At 46.6% G+C, this 15,941-nt stretch overlaps 1 protein-coding gene across 1 annotated transcript in view; it reads right to left on the reverse strand.

Moving 5' to 3' along the window:
• Positions 1–15,941, reverse strand: part of LCP2 (lymphocyte cytosolic protein 2) — a 74,667-nt gene that overhangs the window by 4,355 nt on the left and 54,371 nt on the right. The window contains exons 15-20 of the mRNA XM_014569873.4: positions 13,768–13,780; positions 12,407–12,542; positions 8,506–8,555; positions 6,498–6,601; positions 4,555–4,632; positions 177–332 (exon numbers count right to left, since the gene is read on the reverse strand). Coding sequence (XP_014425359.3) covers positions 177–332; positions 4,555–4,632; positions 6,498–6,601; positions 8,506–8,555; positions 12,407–12,542; positions 13,768–13,780 — 537 coding nt within the window. The remainder of the gene's footprint in view (positions 1–176; positions 333–4,554; positions 4,633–6,497; positions 6,602–8,505; positions 8,556–12,406; positions 12,543–13,767; positions 13,781–15,941) is intronic.

The raw sequence follows: 15,941 nt of genomic DNA on the forward strand, positions 1-15,941 counted from the left end.
GAAATTGTGAAATATAAGTTTTTCTTGAATGTGAGTCAGGAGGCCTGGCTGTGCTCTTAGCTACACCAGTGTATATCTGGAATCCCTCTAGTGAAGTAAGTGACATTCTTTTTGATAAATCTGCTGATGACCGGTAAAGAGAGAGATGGTGATACAAAGAAAGAAACATACTGTACCTCTTTTCCTTTCAGGCCAGTTCCTAACAAGTATACTTGATTTTGCTCCTGGTAACGAATCTGAATATTGTATACTTTATCTTTGTATAATACCATCAGTACGTATGGATGTGTGTTCGTTTTTCTGGAGCTGTCTCTCACCAAGAACGTCCCATCCTAAAAGATCACACATGAAAATCAAATGTATTTTTGACCAACATAGCAATCACATAAGTAGAATGCTGAGCTTGTTTTTAAATGTACCGTGAGTCTGGATTCTAGTTGTTCAGAAAGAGAGCAATTGCCATCACCGCTTTCAGAGGTTAGATGATTTCTTAAAGGAAGAAGCAACACACAAACAAAGCCTTGCATTCTGCTATCTAAAATGTCCAACTTCAAAGGTTAGTTCAAATGCTGAAATAGTAATTTTAGAGAGAAATTATACTCCAATGTTGAGATACTTAGCAAAGTGCTGCGGGTGATGTTCTGGTCTTAGTGAAGTCAATAGCAAAACTTTCATTGACTTCAGTAGGCTGGGATTTCAGCCCAAAAGGTGAAACCTATTGGTGTGTTGGGGACTTTTGTACACAACTAAAAGGGATGCCCTCTAAGGCACTCAGAGGTTTAGACAATCTTGGAGTGTTCTAGCTCACTGTAAACAGGGACGTGGGGCCTCCTCCATCAGGGAGGGAAATGAAACAGGCCTCTCCCAGTGAGTGTGGGTCTTAAATATTTTAGGGAGAGAAGGAGTATGTAGAGGGATGCCGCTTTCTTACATAGAAGATCTTGCCTCTCAGAGACAAAAGTTTGTTGAGCTCCCTATCCTATGAAGCTCTTTTCACTCATTGCTCCATCTTACATATATAATTTATACTAGGTGACTTACCCGGTGTTGCCACTGGTGTGGAGGGTGAAAGAGTCAGAGCGGGGGCTTGGGGATGTGTGTGTGGGGGGGGGAAGGCTTCAGGACTCATGGTAGGGGGTTGAGGAAGGATCAGGGTACTGGTTGGAGATGTGGGTGTGTGTGAGAGTGAGGGTTGGGGGTAAGTAGAAGCTCAGGGTGGGGGGGGGGTGCAGGAGTCAGGCTGGGTGCTCAGGGAAGGGAGTGAGGATTCAGGAATCAGGAAAGGGGATTGGGAAGAGGGGGAGGGGAGTGCAGAGCAGGGGGAAGTGCAGCACGGTAAGGGGGGGCAACCTGCTTGCCAGCTTGTCCTGGTGGGGGAATGTGCATGCCACCCTCTGGCTTCTCCTGGGATTATCCAGGAGTGGGGTAGGGGAGCGAAGCCAGGGCAGAGGAGGCCCAGGGCAGGGGGGGTCCACATAGGGCTTGGGGGGCAGAAAGGGGGCAACACAGACAGGCTGGAGCTTTGGCACACTGGGCGGCTTGGCAGTGTTGAGGGGAGGGGTGTGGCTCCCCCAGGGGTTGCTGGGGCTTCTCCCCTTCCATCCTGTGGGGCCTTCTCCGCTCATCTAGCAGGGCTTTTTCTCCCCTCTGCCCCCAACCCGTCCAGCACAGCTTTTCTGCTTCCATCTGGCAGGGCTTTTTCTCCCCTCACTCCCCCGTCTGATGGGTCCTTTTCTCTCCCCTGTTTGATGGGGCTTTCCCCACCCCCATCTCCTCTCTGGGAGGGGCCTTTTCTCCCTCTCCCATCTTACTGAGGCCTTTCCCTCCCACTGCTCTGGTGCTGTGGCCATGGGTCAAAGGTGAGAGGGATTTGGAGCGAGGGTGGGGCAGGACATTTACCCTGTCCAGTGGCCAGCATGATGGTCCTAGCCCCAGCCGGTCATTCTCTTGGTGGTGTGGCTGCCCCCAATGGTCACCCAGCAGTATAGTTTCTACCCAGCACTCACTTCCCCCAGTGGTCCCTGTGAACATAGAGTCCCTCCGAACAGACCCCTCCCTGTCCATGTATGGAAAACAATCCCATTCAAGACACTTCCCATTTTCCCGGTACAACCAAACCCTGACCTTGGTTTAAGTTAAGATAAGAGGAAGCTGCATACCGAATTTGGTGGTTCTAACTCTTACCATTTAGGAGGAGTTCTTGAACAAGTGAACTGACAGACAGACGGACAGAGAGACAGACAGATGCACATGTCTAAAATATATGCTTAGGTTACCATAACTCCCAGCTTTCAAACTTTTGCACACTTAAGGGGTCTGGGGCCTGTGCATGGATGCTTTTTTTGCATAACTCTGGGGCCAGGCTTGCCTATTTGATCACCTCTGCCAAACTACTGAAGTGCAAAGATTTTTATTACCCTTGTGCTGCCACAGGAGTACAAAGAAAGACCAGGGCATCTATTACTAAAATAGAATCTAATCTTTTGTCTGGGTGGGGTGGGTGTTGTGTTGGGGCTGTGTTTCCATTGGTCTTCCTGCCTGTCAGGCAAAGGAGAACTTGCAAATTGCCCCTGTATTGAAGTCAGGGAGATGCACAAATCCCATAATCCCTCAGTCCTCAGTAGGGAAGAGTCACAAACTATCCTCTTGAGCCACGTGAAGGGGTTACACACTAATGCTATGTCTACGCTGGCGGGTTATTGCGCAAGTACAGCCGTTCTTGCGCAAGAATCCACAGAGCGTCGGCACTGCCCACCCGCTCTTGCGCAAATAAATGTACAGTACGATGTAGTAAGAGAGGGCTCCTTGCACAAGAGCTATGCTATTTTTTATCAGGTGTAAGCCCTCTTGAGCAGGAGCTCTTGCGCAAGAGGGCAGTGTGGATGCTTAGCAGGGATTTCTTGTGCAAGAGAGCCCTATGGCTAAAATGGCTATCAGAGCTTTCTTGTGCAAGAGTATCCACACTGCCATGGGAACGCTTGTGCAAAAGCACAGCACACACATGGCAGTGTGGACGTTTTCTTGCGCAAGAACCCTTGCTCACGATGTTGTTGCATGAGAAGCCACCAGTGTAGACATAGCCTAAGAGAGGATATAGAATATGGGATAAATGGCCTTTGGGGATCAGTTGAGTTCGGGTCTGAGTTGATCGTTGCTGTCTTATTTGCAGACTCACCCCAATGCAGGTGGTGAGTTCAGACGTCATGGTATGTGTGTGGACTGTATCATTAACATAGTTTGAAAAAAGGGCCTATTTATACTTACTCACTTCCATACTGATCCAAGTTTTTGGTAGCCCTCTGACCAGGCACTGCCAATCTGAACACTGTATGCTTGATGAGTCTGAGTGCCTTTTTGTTTGTGTGCTTGTAAAATTGTGTGTGTGTTGAGGCAGGGAGGTAGTGGTGGTATTCACAAATAGGGTGTGTGTGTGTGTGTGTGTGTGTGTTGAGGCAGGGAAGTAGTGGTGGTATTCACAAATAGGATGTGCCACCTGATTTTGCAGGTGCATCTCAAGGAAGTCTAAACTAAAATCTCTTTATGAAAAATGTGCATTCATTCCCTTTTTCCATGTGCTTGTGTAACCCCCTTTTTCCTCCCCGGGTTACTGGGGAGCAGGTCACACTCACAGCTGTGCCTGGGCGCCTGGTGTTTTAACCCAAAAGAGATCCTAAGCACCCCAGTGGTGATGGTGTTTAGTTGGGGAAAGCCCTATCTACTCCCTTGGTGCAGTCCCTTGCTGGCAGCGAATATAAAATGGCGGTGCCTCCACCTGGCTGGCCTTGTACACACACTGGTGCCTTGAGAGCCTCCAGGAATATACTCATTCCAACATAAATCTGGATCTAATTCCAGAACAACTACAAATCATATATATCTAATAAAATACTTTAAAATAAACAATCTTTACTTAACTTAAATAAACAGGGATTACAGATTAGCAATGAATAGATTAACAAAACACATAGCAATAATTGAAGCTTATATAGCTAGACGACAGTGACCCCACCCCAGAGTGTGCACACCCCTAGACTCAGTCCCAGACACTTGCTTGCGTTGGCGCTGATGTTGCAGCTGTAGTGAGGATTTGGTCCAGGCTAAACAGCAGCTCTGTCTCAGGCAGCACTCTTCCAGCAAGGCCCAAACTTACTGCCTCGTGCTGTGCCTATAGGACGCAGCCTGCTAACTCCCAGTTCCAACAAGCATCTAGTAGCTGCATCCAACAGCCCCTGAACTGGGTCAATCTCCTTGGCAGCAGCCTGGCTCCCCCTCTGGTTCCAAACTCCAAGGCAGAGTCCCAGACTGCTAGGCCTCTTTCTTCAAGCACATGGAGAGAGCACCCCTCTCTCCCCCTAGAGTCCTCCCTTCCTGTTTTTTCCCAAGGGTCATGGGAATTGTAGTCTGGATTGTAGCACACAGGGTCTTTTCAGAAAAAAACAGAGGCCCCTTTAGTAAGGGGACTACACTTGCAAAGACAGATACCAGGATACAAACCAGTTAAACAACGCATCCAGTATTCCCATAGCCATGTAAGGGCACTTGCTAGCACTGTACCTTATTTATCTTCCTAAGAGATGCTTCTGCTTCCTGCCGGCTGATGTCTGCAGCGTACCACTCTGTGTTCAGTGAGTCCTGAAATGTTTTTAGTTTATGTTGGGGGACAAAAGAGGAGAAAGTTGGCTGTCAGAGAATTCATTTTTGTGAGGTTATAAGTGTGCATGCACAGAAATAGAAAAGACTGTAAACGGGGGGAGGGGAAGTGGTGTGTTCCCAGACACAGGGATGAGAGATGGCAACATGTTTAGTTCTGACCTTGTTATGTTCCAGCACTCTCTGAAGTTGTTTGCATGTGCTGTCACTTTGCTACCATGGAAACCAGAGACCTGAGGACTCTAGGGGTTTGATAAACATTTCATTTCCTGTGACTTTTCTTTTGTTGTGTCCAGATGAGTCACAGACATCATAAGTCTCCTATTTTTGCATCAGCTGAGCCTAGGGCTCTGGCTTGCTCTCCTGCACTAAACACATGCACACACAAATCTGCCCTACATGGCCACTCAACAGATCAGCACAAATCAGGTGCTGAGGGGAGGTAATTGTCCAAGAAATATGGAGGTTGGCTTATTTGAGAGGAGAAATGAGGTATGTCAGGGCAGCTCTGAAAGACGGGAAGTGGACTACAGGTTGAACCTCTGTAAACTGGGACTCTCTGATCCGGCCAGAATACTGATGTTCCAAGACCAGAGAGGCCAAATGGAGAGTTGGTGCCTGGAAGCTCCGTGATCCAGCAGCAGGGCTGCCTGGCAGTGGGGCCAGCAGCAGAGGTGGAGCTGGGCGAGAGGCCAGCAGCCAGTCCAGGGCTGGGAGAGGGGGGTGGTAGCAGGGGGACCAGAAATGTCCTTCCCTCGTCTGGTTAAATCCTTCATCTGGGACCGGTCAGTTCCTGAAAGTGCCAGACCAGGGAGGTCCAACCTGTAGTAAACTTCATTGTAGCTTCTGATTGTTTCACCACACTTTCCACTGTATTTTCACTCCTCTTGCTTAGTAAAAACCAGGTAAGGAACAGAGGTTGGGCATTGCAAGGCAAACCACATCAAATCCATCAGTGTATCCCTGGGGTGGGGAACTGTTTTTCTGTCACAGGCCATTAACCCACAGAAAAATCAGTTGTGGGCCTCTCGCCCATGTAGGGGGCGTGGAGGGAAGGGTGGGGTTCAATGCAGGCAGATGAAATTAAGGAATGGGCAGGATCTGTCCTGAGGCCCATAGGTTCCCCAACCCTGGTGTGTACCAAAGAATAACTGCTGAATAACAAACCAATTTAGGGGCAGAGGGAACCCAATGGTTTCCTGTTTAGCTGATTTGCTATGCAGAGGGACTAGGATTAATGTCTGTCACATACATGACTCATGTCTGCACATGGTCGGGGCCACAGTCTAAAGAGGAAGACATGTCATTACCCCACACATCTCCTGTGGCCAACCAGTCCCTGGCCCGGGAGCTGCTGTGCTCTCCCTGCAGGGAGTTATCTACATGGGGGGAGCCGGGGAGAACTGTCCTTCCCCCGGCACGTCCAGCCACTCTCCCTGGCAGTTGGGCCCAGGTGAGGCGCAAGATGGAGCCACGTCTCATGTGGCCGACTCCGGCCACTCCTGGTTGTGGGTGAAGGCAGCCGCAGGCCGCCCCCTGCCTGGGCCCAGCTCTGGGGGATAGGTGCTGTGTGAGCCAGAAACATGCCGGGGTTAGAAGGGCTCTCTCCGAGGCAGCCACACTGCTCACAGCAATGACCCTCAGCAGCTGGCGTGAGAAGTGGCTGGTTCCATCCTTTCGGCTCTCTGCCCAGCCTGGCTGCCAGAGTCAGGGGTCGAGCATGTCAGGGGCAGGCACAGCTGGAGAAAGGAGCCGTCTCTGCCTTTCCCCTAGCAGGCCAAGTGAAATCGGGTGGGAGGGCACTTAAACCCATATACCCCCCCCCCCATGTGTCCCCGATGTGATACCTCATCTTCCTCCATGCTTGGTGGCTGCACAATCTGCCTGTTAGGAATTGGTAACGGTGGTCTGACATCCGCTGGGCCTTTTGAAGCAGCTCTATTGATGTTACCTTTAACATTGTGGAATAAATTTAAATTAAAAACAGAACAATAAAAACTTGTTTATGGAGCAGATACTAGAATTTAGTTTGGGTTTTAATTCTCAGTTATACCCAGGCCTATTTACACTAATTGAGGAGCATAAGGAACCTCAAAGTGGGTGAAAATTATACTCTCACCTAATGTAATTGATAATCTGACCTATCTTTAAGTAATGGGACAAATTCATCTTTGGTATACCTGAGAGCCACTCCCAGGGACTTTAAGAGAATTGCATTAGCTACGGATGCCTCAAAGACAGCTGTACTTGAAATAGGAATTGAGATGATCATCTGTAACACAGTTATTTAATTAGGAGAGTATCTCCAGTTACCTTAGCTACAGCTAACCTAAACTGCTACAGTTACAAACAGCAATGCTGCACTGTTAGAGATGCATAAAATTGCATTGGAGAGAGAAAGAATTTGCTGCTTTTTGCCTTGGTGGAAACCTTGAACAGCTGTATTGGTAATAGTGACCAGTGTTGAACACTGAATGTTATGCCAAGAAATTGATTTCCAGTGTTGCTTATTTTTAATTACGGTAATTAAATATGTAGCTGAGTCTAACTTAATTTCAACTGGGAAATACCTTTCTCATGAGAAAAGGTATTGGAAGAGCATTATTCAGATCTAAAATGTTCATTGCTTTTTTTTCTTACCATCACACAAATCATTATTGGAATTATGTAATTACATGGGACCCTCAGAATGAATGTAGTCAATTTATGTATTCTGAGACTAGTGCTTATAAACTATACCTCTAGAGTACATCTACACAGCAGGACTGAAGCTGAAGTAAGCTACGCAACTTGAGCAATGTCAATTGTGTAGCTGATGTCAAAATAGCTTATTTTGGCTTTTGGCGCTGTCTACACAGCAGGAAGTGCAAGGAAGAGTACTCTTCTTCCAACTTCCCTTACTCCTCATAAAATAAGGGTTACAGGAGTCGGAGTAAGAAGTCCTCCAACTTGCCATTATTTTGACAGTATGTTGAAATAACTGCTTGTAGTGTAGTTATTCCAAAATAACACTGTCAATTATAACACTGTCAGTTATTCTGAAATAACACTGCTGTGTAGACATAGCCCGAGGGTATGTCTAGACTACATCTGTTTGTCGGAAAAAGCTACGCAAAATGTGGTCCGCATTTTGCGTAGCTTTTTCCGATACTTTTGTCGGAAGAGGCTTTTCTGACATTTGGCCTGTCTAGACTGGGCCAAATGTTGGAAAAAAACCTTTTTTGGAAGCCCCCTTTTTTCTCGTAAAACAAGGAATACAGCAGCTTCCTAAAGAGAGCGTTTGCTCTTCCACAAAAAAAAAAAGCGGAAGAGCAAACAAGTTCCCTGGATGTGGAAGAGTTCTTCCGGGATACCTCTGGTATCCCCAAAAAACTGTATAGTCTAGACATACCCCTAATGAGGTAAAGAATTAGGTTAGATTTTGTCAGTGTCTTAACTAAAAAGATGGAATTGCCAAATGTTAACAAGGAAAAATACCCACCATGAACATAGACTAAATGAACTAAAAAAGGTAACTAACTAGTGTTTAAAAAGGTCTGAAAAAGGTAAGAGTCTCTCATAATTTGGAAGCAGCAATTCTGTAAAGCAATGTCTAAAGCGTGGCCCTCAGAAATCCTTGTGGTGTTGCTGAGGATGGAATAATGAGAAAGAATAAGGCACCTAATATTAACATAAAATACATTCTTTAGGCTTGGTGGGGTGGATGTGCACCTCCCTCCACCACCCCCAACAGTATCTGACAGTTCTTTATTGCTATGAAATCCAGAAGCTGCGTGCCCACGACAGATGCCATGCAGTGCAACCCTAAGACATCCTGACATGTGGAGAGAACATCCAGGCGCACCGAATACAAACCTTGCTGAAAGCGTGGTGGTAGTGATCCACTTGAAGAAATGTTGTTCGTACTGCAAAAGAAATCAATGAAACTAACGTTTAGTGCAGGCAGTATATGTAGCAATCACCATACTATTTAATGTTTTAAACTGTGGCTGCTCTCAGAGGCACGGACCCACACTGGGGTCCCTTTGGGCCACAAACATGGAAGGAGACATAGTCCCTGTCCCCAAAGGTTTCCATTCTTCTTTCTTTATAGCAACCATGACTGATAAAGGCATCCTGCTCTGCCTCCTATGACATTCACATGGCAGTTGAGGCCAGTCTAACTCTCCTCGAGGACAGGGGTTTGGGGAGAAGGTGCAGAGATGTTGAGGATTTCGGGGAGCTGCAGAGGGGTAATTGTAGAGGGGGAGGGGCAGGAAATGCACAGGGTGAAGGAGGGAGGAGACAGGCTGGCATAAACCTGCCGGACATGCTCAGCCTAGGCCTTGATTGTCTGAACAGGCCCATTGGGAGAGGGATGAACGTTCCCCCATTTCTGAAAGAGGAAACTCCCCATGGACAGGGATGGGAAAACTGACCAGCTTCTAGATACTCCATTGTTCCAACAATGGCTATTAGCCAGGATGGGCAGAGAGGGTTTCCCAAGCCTCTGTTTGCTAGAAGTTAGGAATGGGGCGACAGGGAGGGATCACTTACGATTCCCTGTTCTGTTCATTCCCTCTGGCGCACTAGGCATTGGCCGCTGTCGGAAGACAGGACAGAAGGCTAGATGGACTTTTCGTCTGACCCTGTCTGGCTATTCTTATGAGGATAGTCCATGGCACTAATCCTCCTAGAGGGACCATTTCTGGATTAGTAGAATTGAAACCTAAAGAACCTCTACCTCTGTTGGGTTTCCAACCCATCTCTCTCTTTCCTCATAAGGTGAATATGAAACAAAACTACCAACACGTACTCATTTGGGGATTTCCCCCAAATTTTCCCCCTATCCCTGGCTTTATCTTTGGCTGCAGAACATGCCTCATTTCAACATTCAAGTTCCAGGAGATGCAAAAACTTGACAGTAGCTATGGCAGTGATTGAGTTCACACTTCTAGCCTCATTGGTGCAACGGCGTTGCAGGCTTAGTTTGTTTTTTTCTGCTCTTGCTGAGCTATTCAATTCTTCTTTTTATAAGATCTACAAAGGCTTTTTCAGCTTCCTATGAGAAATGTCTATAATTGAAACCAGGGCTCTTGGCAGCTCTGGAGTCCCAAAATGACAGCAACCAACGGCAATGATGAGTTTATCAGATCTTATCTCTTTTTCCCAGAAAAGTTTTATCTAACTAAGAATTCACTACCACGGGTTTCACTCCTCCTGTGTGCACATGAACCTCTCTTTAGATGTACTACACAAAAGACGCTGAGACTACAGTGTATGGGTATGTCCACACTACCCTCCTAGTTCGAACTAAGAGGGTAATGTAGGCATACCGCACTTGCAAATGAAGCCCGGGATTTGAATTTCCCGGGCTTCATTTGCATAAGCGGGGAACCGCCATTTTTAAAACCCCGCTGGTTCGAACCCCGTGCAGTGCGGCTACACGGGGCTCGAACTAGGTAGTTCAGACTAGGCTTCCTATTCCGAACTACCGGTGGAACGAGGTGTACCGGTAGTTCGGAATAGGAAGCCTAGTCTGAACTACCTAGTTCGAGCCCCGTGTAGCCGCGCTGCACGGGGTTCGAACCAGCGGGGTTTTAAAAATGGCGGCTCCCCGCTTATGCAAATGAAGCCCGGGAAATTCAAATCCCGGGCTTCATTTGCAAGTGCGGTATGCCTACATTACCCCGCTAGTTCGAACTAGCGGGGTAGTGTAGACATACCCTTAATTACTATACACGACTACTATAGTGTCTTAGATGCTGCTTTTAAGAAGAGGCATCTGATTTTAAATATCCAACTTTTGACATCTTAAGGCTTAACTCTTCTTTTAAAACATGAAGTGAGTATCCAAAAGTCCAGTTGAAGTTATTGAGAACTGCAAGTGCTTCTGTAATGCCTAGAATTCCCCTTTTGAAATCAGGATCCCATTGAGAGAGGCACTGTACAGATGTATAACCGAAAAGGATTTACAGTCTCAATAGACAAGGCAGAAAAAGAATGGGAGAAATGGATAAATGCCTTTAGCTGGGAAGTCAAAGATGAAGGACCCCAAATTAGAATCTAATTGTAGCTCATACCAAAGAGGTCCTAATACAGTCTTTTCTTAGGCCTGGTCTACACTGGGAGTTTAGGTCGAACTGAGCCACATTAGGTCGAATTTATAAACAATGAGTCCATACCACCAAGCCTGTTCCGTTGACTTTAAATGCAGTTAAAGTCGATTTTGGCAGTTCTGCTTTTCACAAGGAGTATTGCTAAATTTGACCTTGCATAATCAACTTTACAATAGTGCAGACACAACACCGTGAAAGTCACAATTCTTTGCCTGCAGGAGTTTCCCACAATGCCCCGTGGTGACCGCTCTGGCCAGGATTTTCAATTTTACTGCTCTTCAGGTGAACAGGAAAAGCCCGAAGAAAATTTGAATTTCACTTCCTGTGTGGCCAGCATGATGAGCAGACCTCAGAGCAGGCCGCACACCTGAGCATCTCACCTAACTATGAGTTCCCAGGGTGGCAGACGCGCACCACTATAGAGTGTTCAGGTGCTGTGTGGGGAGAAGAATCTGTTCTTGCAGAACTATGAACTGGCAAAAGGAACACAAATATTTATGCAGAGATTGCAAAGGGCATGGGGGAGAAAGGACACCCCAGGCAGGCCCAGCAGCACTGCATGAAAATAAAGGAGCTGAGGCAGCTGTACCAGAAGACAAAGAAGGCAAATGGACAGTCTGGATTATCGCCTCAAACGTGCCCCTTCTAGGTGCAGCTGCATGCGATCTTTTGAGGGGGGGAACTCGATCAGCTTTCCTAACCGGCTCAGGGATTGCTCCCAAAATACTCTCTCCTCTGGCAACCTCAGACACTAGAGTGGAGGACAGCATGGATGAGGAAGAGGAGGAGGAGGAGGAGGAGGCATCTGCTAGTCGCTCAACTTAAGTGCTTTGCAGGATAGTACGTTCACAGCCTTCTGAGTTTCTGCTTCATTCCGGCAGACCCTGCATACTCTCCAGACATACTCCAGCGTAAGTCTCACCATGATTAATATTGCCATAATGCTTTCATGCCCAACGGGATCCACAAGGGTTCCATCTAATGCTGTTATGATGTCTGCATGGGTAACCAGGGGAAAAAAGGGCATGAAGAGACTGTTTGCTGTTGCTTTCAAGCAGGGGGGAGAGGGAGGAGACAAGTGCATTATGGGACACTGACGACATGTACCCAGAACCACCCGCTGCACGGTTTTGGTCCCCGGTTGCACTGGGAGCATAACCCAGAATGCAAAGGAACTGTGGGATAGCTACCCACAGAGACTCGCTCTTAAAGACGATGGTAGCCACCCTACTGGGCATGCATTACTTCAAACTACCTCAAATTCTTACACACAGTGGGAACATGCACCTTTGACTTTACAAAATCGGGTGCTAAAAATTGACCTTAACACATTTGACTTTCTCTCGTAGTGTAGTCATGGCCTAAATGTAGAACTAAGAGAGGAGCCTTCCTCAGCTTCTCCTAGTGTATCTGATACATATTGTCTGTATGTTTGGATTATACAGAGATTTAAGACTCTGTGGGTGATGGCTTTACAGCACTAGAGGATTCCCCTAAGATGGTGAAGACAGCCCATGGCAAGTAGAACAGAACCAAGGATCTGGCCTTTAGATATTGAACTTATTAGGTAGTAATCTTTAGAGTCTTGTACAGCACCCTACACAGTGTCATTCCTCAAGAAGTAATAATACACAATGAATACAACTAGTGCTACAAACCTGTCTGCGTAAGATCCAGGCATACTTTTGGATCCCGAAGGAATGTGTTTAGGAGGCGGCTTGCCAGACCTTGCAGGGAACGTGTTGGAGCTGAAGGGGGGCAAAGGTTGCTGTGGCATTGATCTCTGGGACGTTGCTGTGAAGAAGAAAAGCAGAGCTAGCTAAGATATGAGCATGAGGTTACCACAGGGACTCTTAAAAGCAGCTTGTAAAAAGGGGTGAAGTGAATTAATAGTATCACAACACAGAGGGTTGTCTAATCTGATACAAGCAATGGAACAATCTGTCATTAAATGCCTGTCAGAACTATACACTGGGTCTCGGAATATTGTTGATAGTAGAAGGCTTCTCTTGTATTCATTTTAGAGGTGGAAAATTTAGTAGAAATGTTTTTGCTTCTGAACTCCTAGATAAGTTACAGTCCATCTTTAGAAGCTATTTAGCTAACACAGTACAATAAACATAAAGACAATGTTCCCCAGTCAGCTTTCTCTGCCATGGCATTGCTGACCATTGGATTTGAGACTCCTCTTTCTCCTCCTCCTCCTCAGGGATTTGTGTTCTGACACCACCTTCACCGCATGGATCATTAGACAAGTGGGCGACCGCACCAAACGATGACAGCATGAGACACACACTCTCCTTTGGCGCTACTCTCAGCCCAAGCTGGTCTGACAGGAAGGGTGGGGAATTCAGATTGTGAATTCAGATCCGAATGGTGTCAATGACCTCAATTTTTAATGGGCTGAACCAAAACTCAGATTTAGTCAATCTTAGACTTTGACATGTTGAAAAGCAAGAGGTGAATTTTGCAGCTTTGGCCCATATCCATTAGCTTTATTATAAACCATTATACAGCATCTCAGTGGCACATGGGGGTAATTTCTAAATGCTAGCATTGTTATTTGAGCTGAATACTAATCTCTATGCTCACATGAATCATCAGAACTATCTTCACATGACATTAATAACACTCTATGTGTGATAAAGGCAACCAGGGCTTGGCCTATTATCATACAGAAGATCAAGAGGCCAATAGGTTTTAATTCCTGCTTATTAGGTTCTCTGTGCAAATATCTGTACAGATATATACTGCGTTCAGGGTTATAACATTGTAATGCATTTAGATAAGTGTATGAAATACTGGCTAAGTGGAAGAAATTGTTGATGTGCTCCAACTCCCTGTGTTTTCTGACTTCATTTCTTAAATCTGCATGAGATTTTTGGAAGATTTCTACCGGCAGCCAATTTATGCAATGTTGGCTTTTCTATTTGACTATATGTAGATCTGCTCAGAGTTTCATTTGAGCTTCTTAACAGAGAAAGAGGGAGAATGTAGAAGAAGTGTTGAAAGCACTTACGCTCATCTTCTTCCTGGGGAAAGAGGAAAAAAAACAACAATAATAAACACTAAGAGGTTTATAATATCAGAACTCTTAAAAATATTATTTTTGCTAAACAAGATAAATCAGGAGATGCAGGTAATCCAAGATGGGCTGGCTATATTTACCTAAAGGACACTGAAATATTTGTCTTTTGCTACAAAAGACTGCAAGCCTCTTTTGAAAAAGAGCACTTTCGAAAAAAGGCGTTATTCCTCGTAAAACGAGGTTTTCCACGGTTGAAAAAACTGCCGCGGTCTTTCGATTTACTTTAAAAAAAAAAACACAGCAGCATTCTAGATGCAGGGGAAGTTTTTTTGAAAAAAGACCACTTTTTTTAAAAAAAAACCCTGTAGCCTACACACACCCTTTGTGAAACACCATATTTAGTTTTAAAATTGTGGTACGGGGGCAAGGAAATCACATGTCTCGGTTTCCAAAAGTGAGTACAGGTTGAATCGCTAAAATCTGGGACTCTCTGGTTATGTAACATCCATGGTCCAAAGGGATGGCCAGATTCAAGAGCTGGGCTGGTGGTGTGGAGCACAGCCCCAGTGATAGTGGGGCTGCCGTCTTAGGGAGAACAGCTCCTGGCTGGGGTTGGCAGCAGGGAACGCAACCCCACCAGGAATGCAGCCCCAGCAACAGTGGGACCGGCACAGTGGCCAGTACCCGGGAGCCCGGACTGGAGCCTGGAAGTGCATCCTGGTCTGGCAGCGAGAGCACAGCCCCATCCGGGGTCAGTGTGCTGGGAATACAGTCCAGGCCCTGGCTGGGAAGCACAGCCCCAGCAGGGCTGGAGGTAGTGGGTCTATGAAGGAGAGCAGGGATGATAGCTGGGAGGGGAGCCTCGATCTCCCCTGGTCTGGCAAACTGTAATTCGGGATGATGGTCCCGCCTGTTGTAATTTCGGTGCCTCAATTTCAGGGTGCCCAAACTGAAACTTAAAGAAGTCAGGGGAAGAACCTCAGCTGAGATAAATTTTCATAATTTTCAAGGGGTTGGCACCCTCTGAAAATCAAGTTCCCTTAAGAAATATCAAGTTGGGGAGCCCAAAACTGAGGGGAAGGGCAAAATCACATGTAACTTAAAAAGTAAAAATCTAGGCCTAGACTCTTTACAATGCCTCTAATATTTAAAGTAATGTATCGAGGGATTAAATTCATGTGGAAAAAAATGACAAAAAGTGAAGCCTGTGCTAAGAAGGAGCGAAAGTGGAATGGCAGTTACAAACAGCTCAAGAAGGGAGGTTGTTTGTAACTGAAAATTGGGTAATTCTGAACAAAATGTTGTGTTTCTTCTTTCAAAGTTAACAACAGCTCCTTGACTTAATACCCGCTTTCAAACTTTACTGTGAGGAAGAAAAATGCTGTTTTTTAACCATTTTAATTTAAATGAAAGAAGCATAGAAACCGTTTCCTTGTCAAATCTTTTTTAAACTTTCCCTTCATTTTGAGTAGTTGACATCTGGCAGTCGTGTGTGGTGCAATATTTTTGTGTCTATTCTGCCTCACGGTGCACTTCTGATTTCAAATGAGAAGTGTGTGGTTGAGGAAGTAGTGTGTAACTCTTGTACTCTAAACTGTGAGGTTCTCCTGCAGGAGTATTAAAGGAACTACAGGTTGGATCTCCTTGGTCCGGTTCCCTCAGGAACTGACCAGTCCCAGACAAGGGAGTTTTCTGAACCAGGGAAGGTCTGGGGTTGGAGGTGCCAGTCTCTTTGCTGGGCTCCTCTCCCCAGCTATCTGGAACCACTACCCTAGGCCCCCTGGATATGGCAGCCCTGCAGGCTCCACAACCCCATGAGCTCTGGTGGCCCTGGCAGCCCCCCCAGCCCTGCAAGCTCTGGCAGTGGCCCTGTGGGCTCTCGCAGCCCTTCTGGTGCTCGTGGCCCCACGAGCTGAGGGCTCTTCAGCCTCCCCCTTCCCAGCACCGCAGGCTGCGAGATTTGCTTCCTCCCCACCAGGCTACAGCACCCCGCTAGCTTCCCAGCCTGGCCAGCTGAGGTCTCTGATGCCCTGTGGGCTCCACTGCCCCATGGGCCCCACTGGCTAGCTCTGCTCCCAGCTCCCGGCAGTCTCTGTGCTGGGACTCTCTAGCCCAACAACATCCGTGGTCCTGCCAGGGTTTATGCACCTTTTGTAATTGCATTG

Source organism: Pelodiscus sinensis, chromosome 16 (assembly GCF_052426305.1).
Source record: "Pelodiscus sinensis isolate ZL-2025 chromosome 16, ASM5242630v1, whole genome shotgun sequence".
Taxonomy (NCBI): domain Eukaryota; kingdom Metazoa; phylum Chordata; order Testudines; family Trionychidae; genus Pelodiscus; species Pelodiscus sinensis.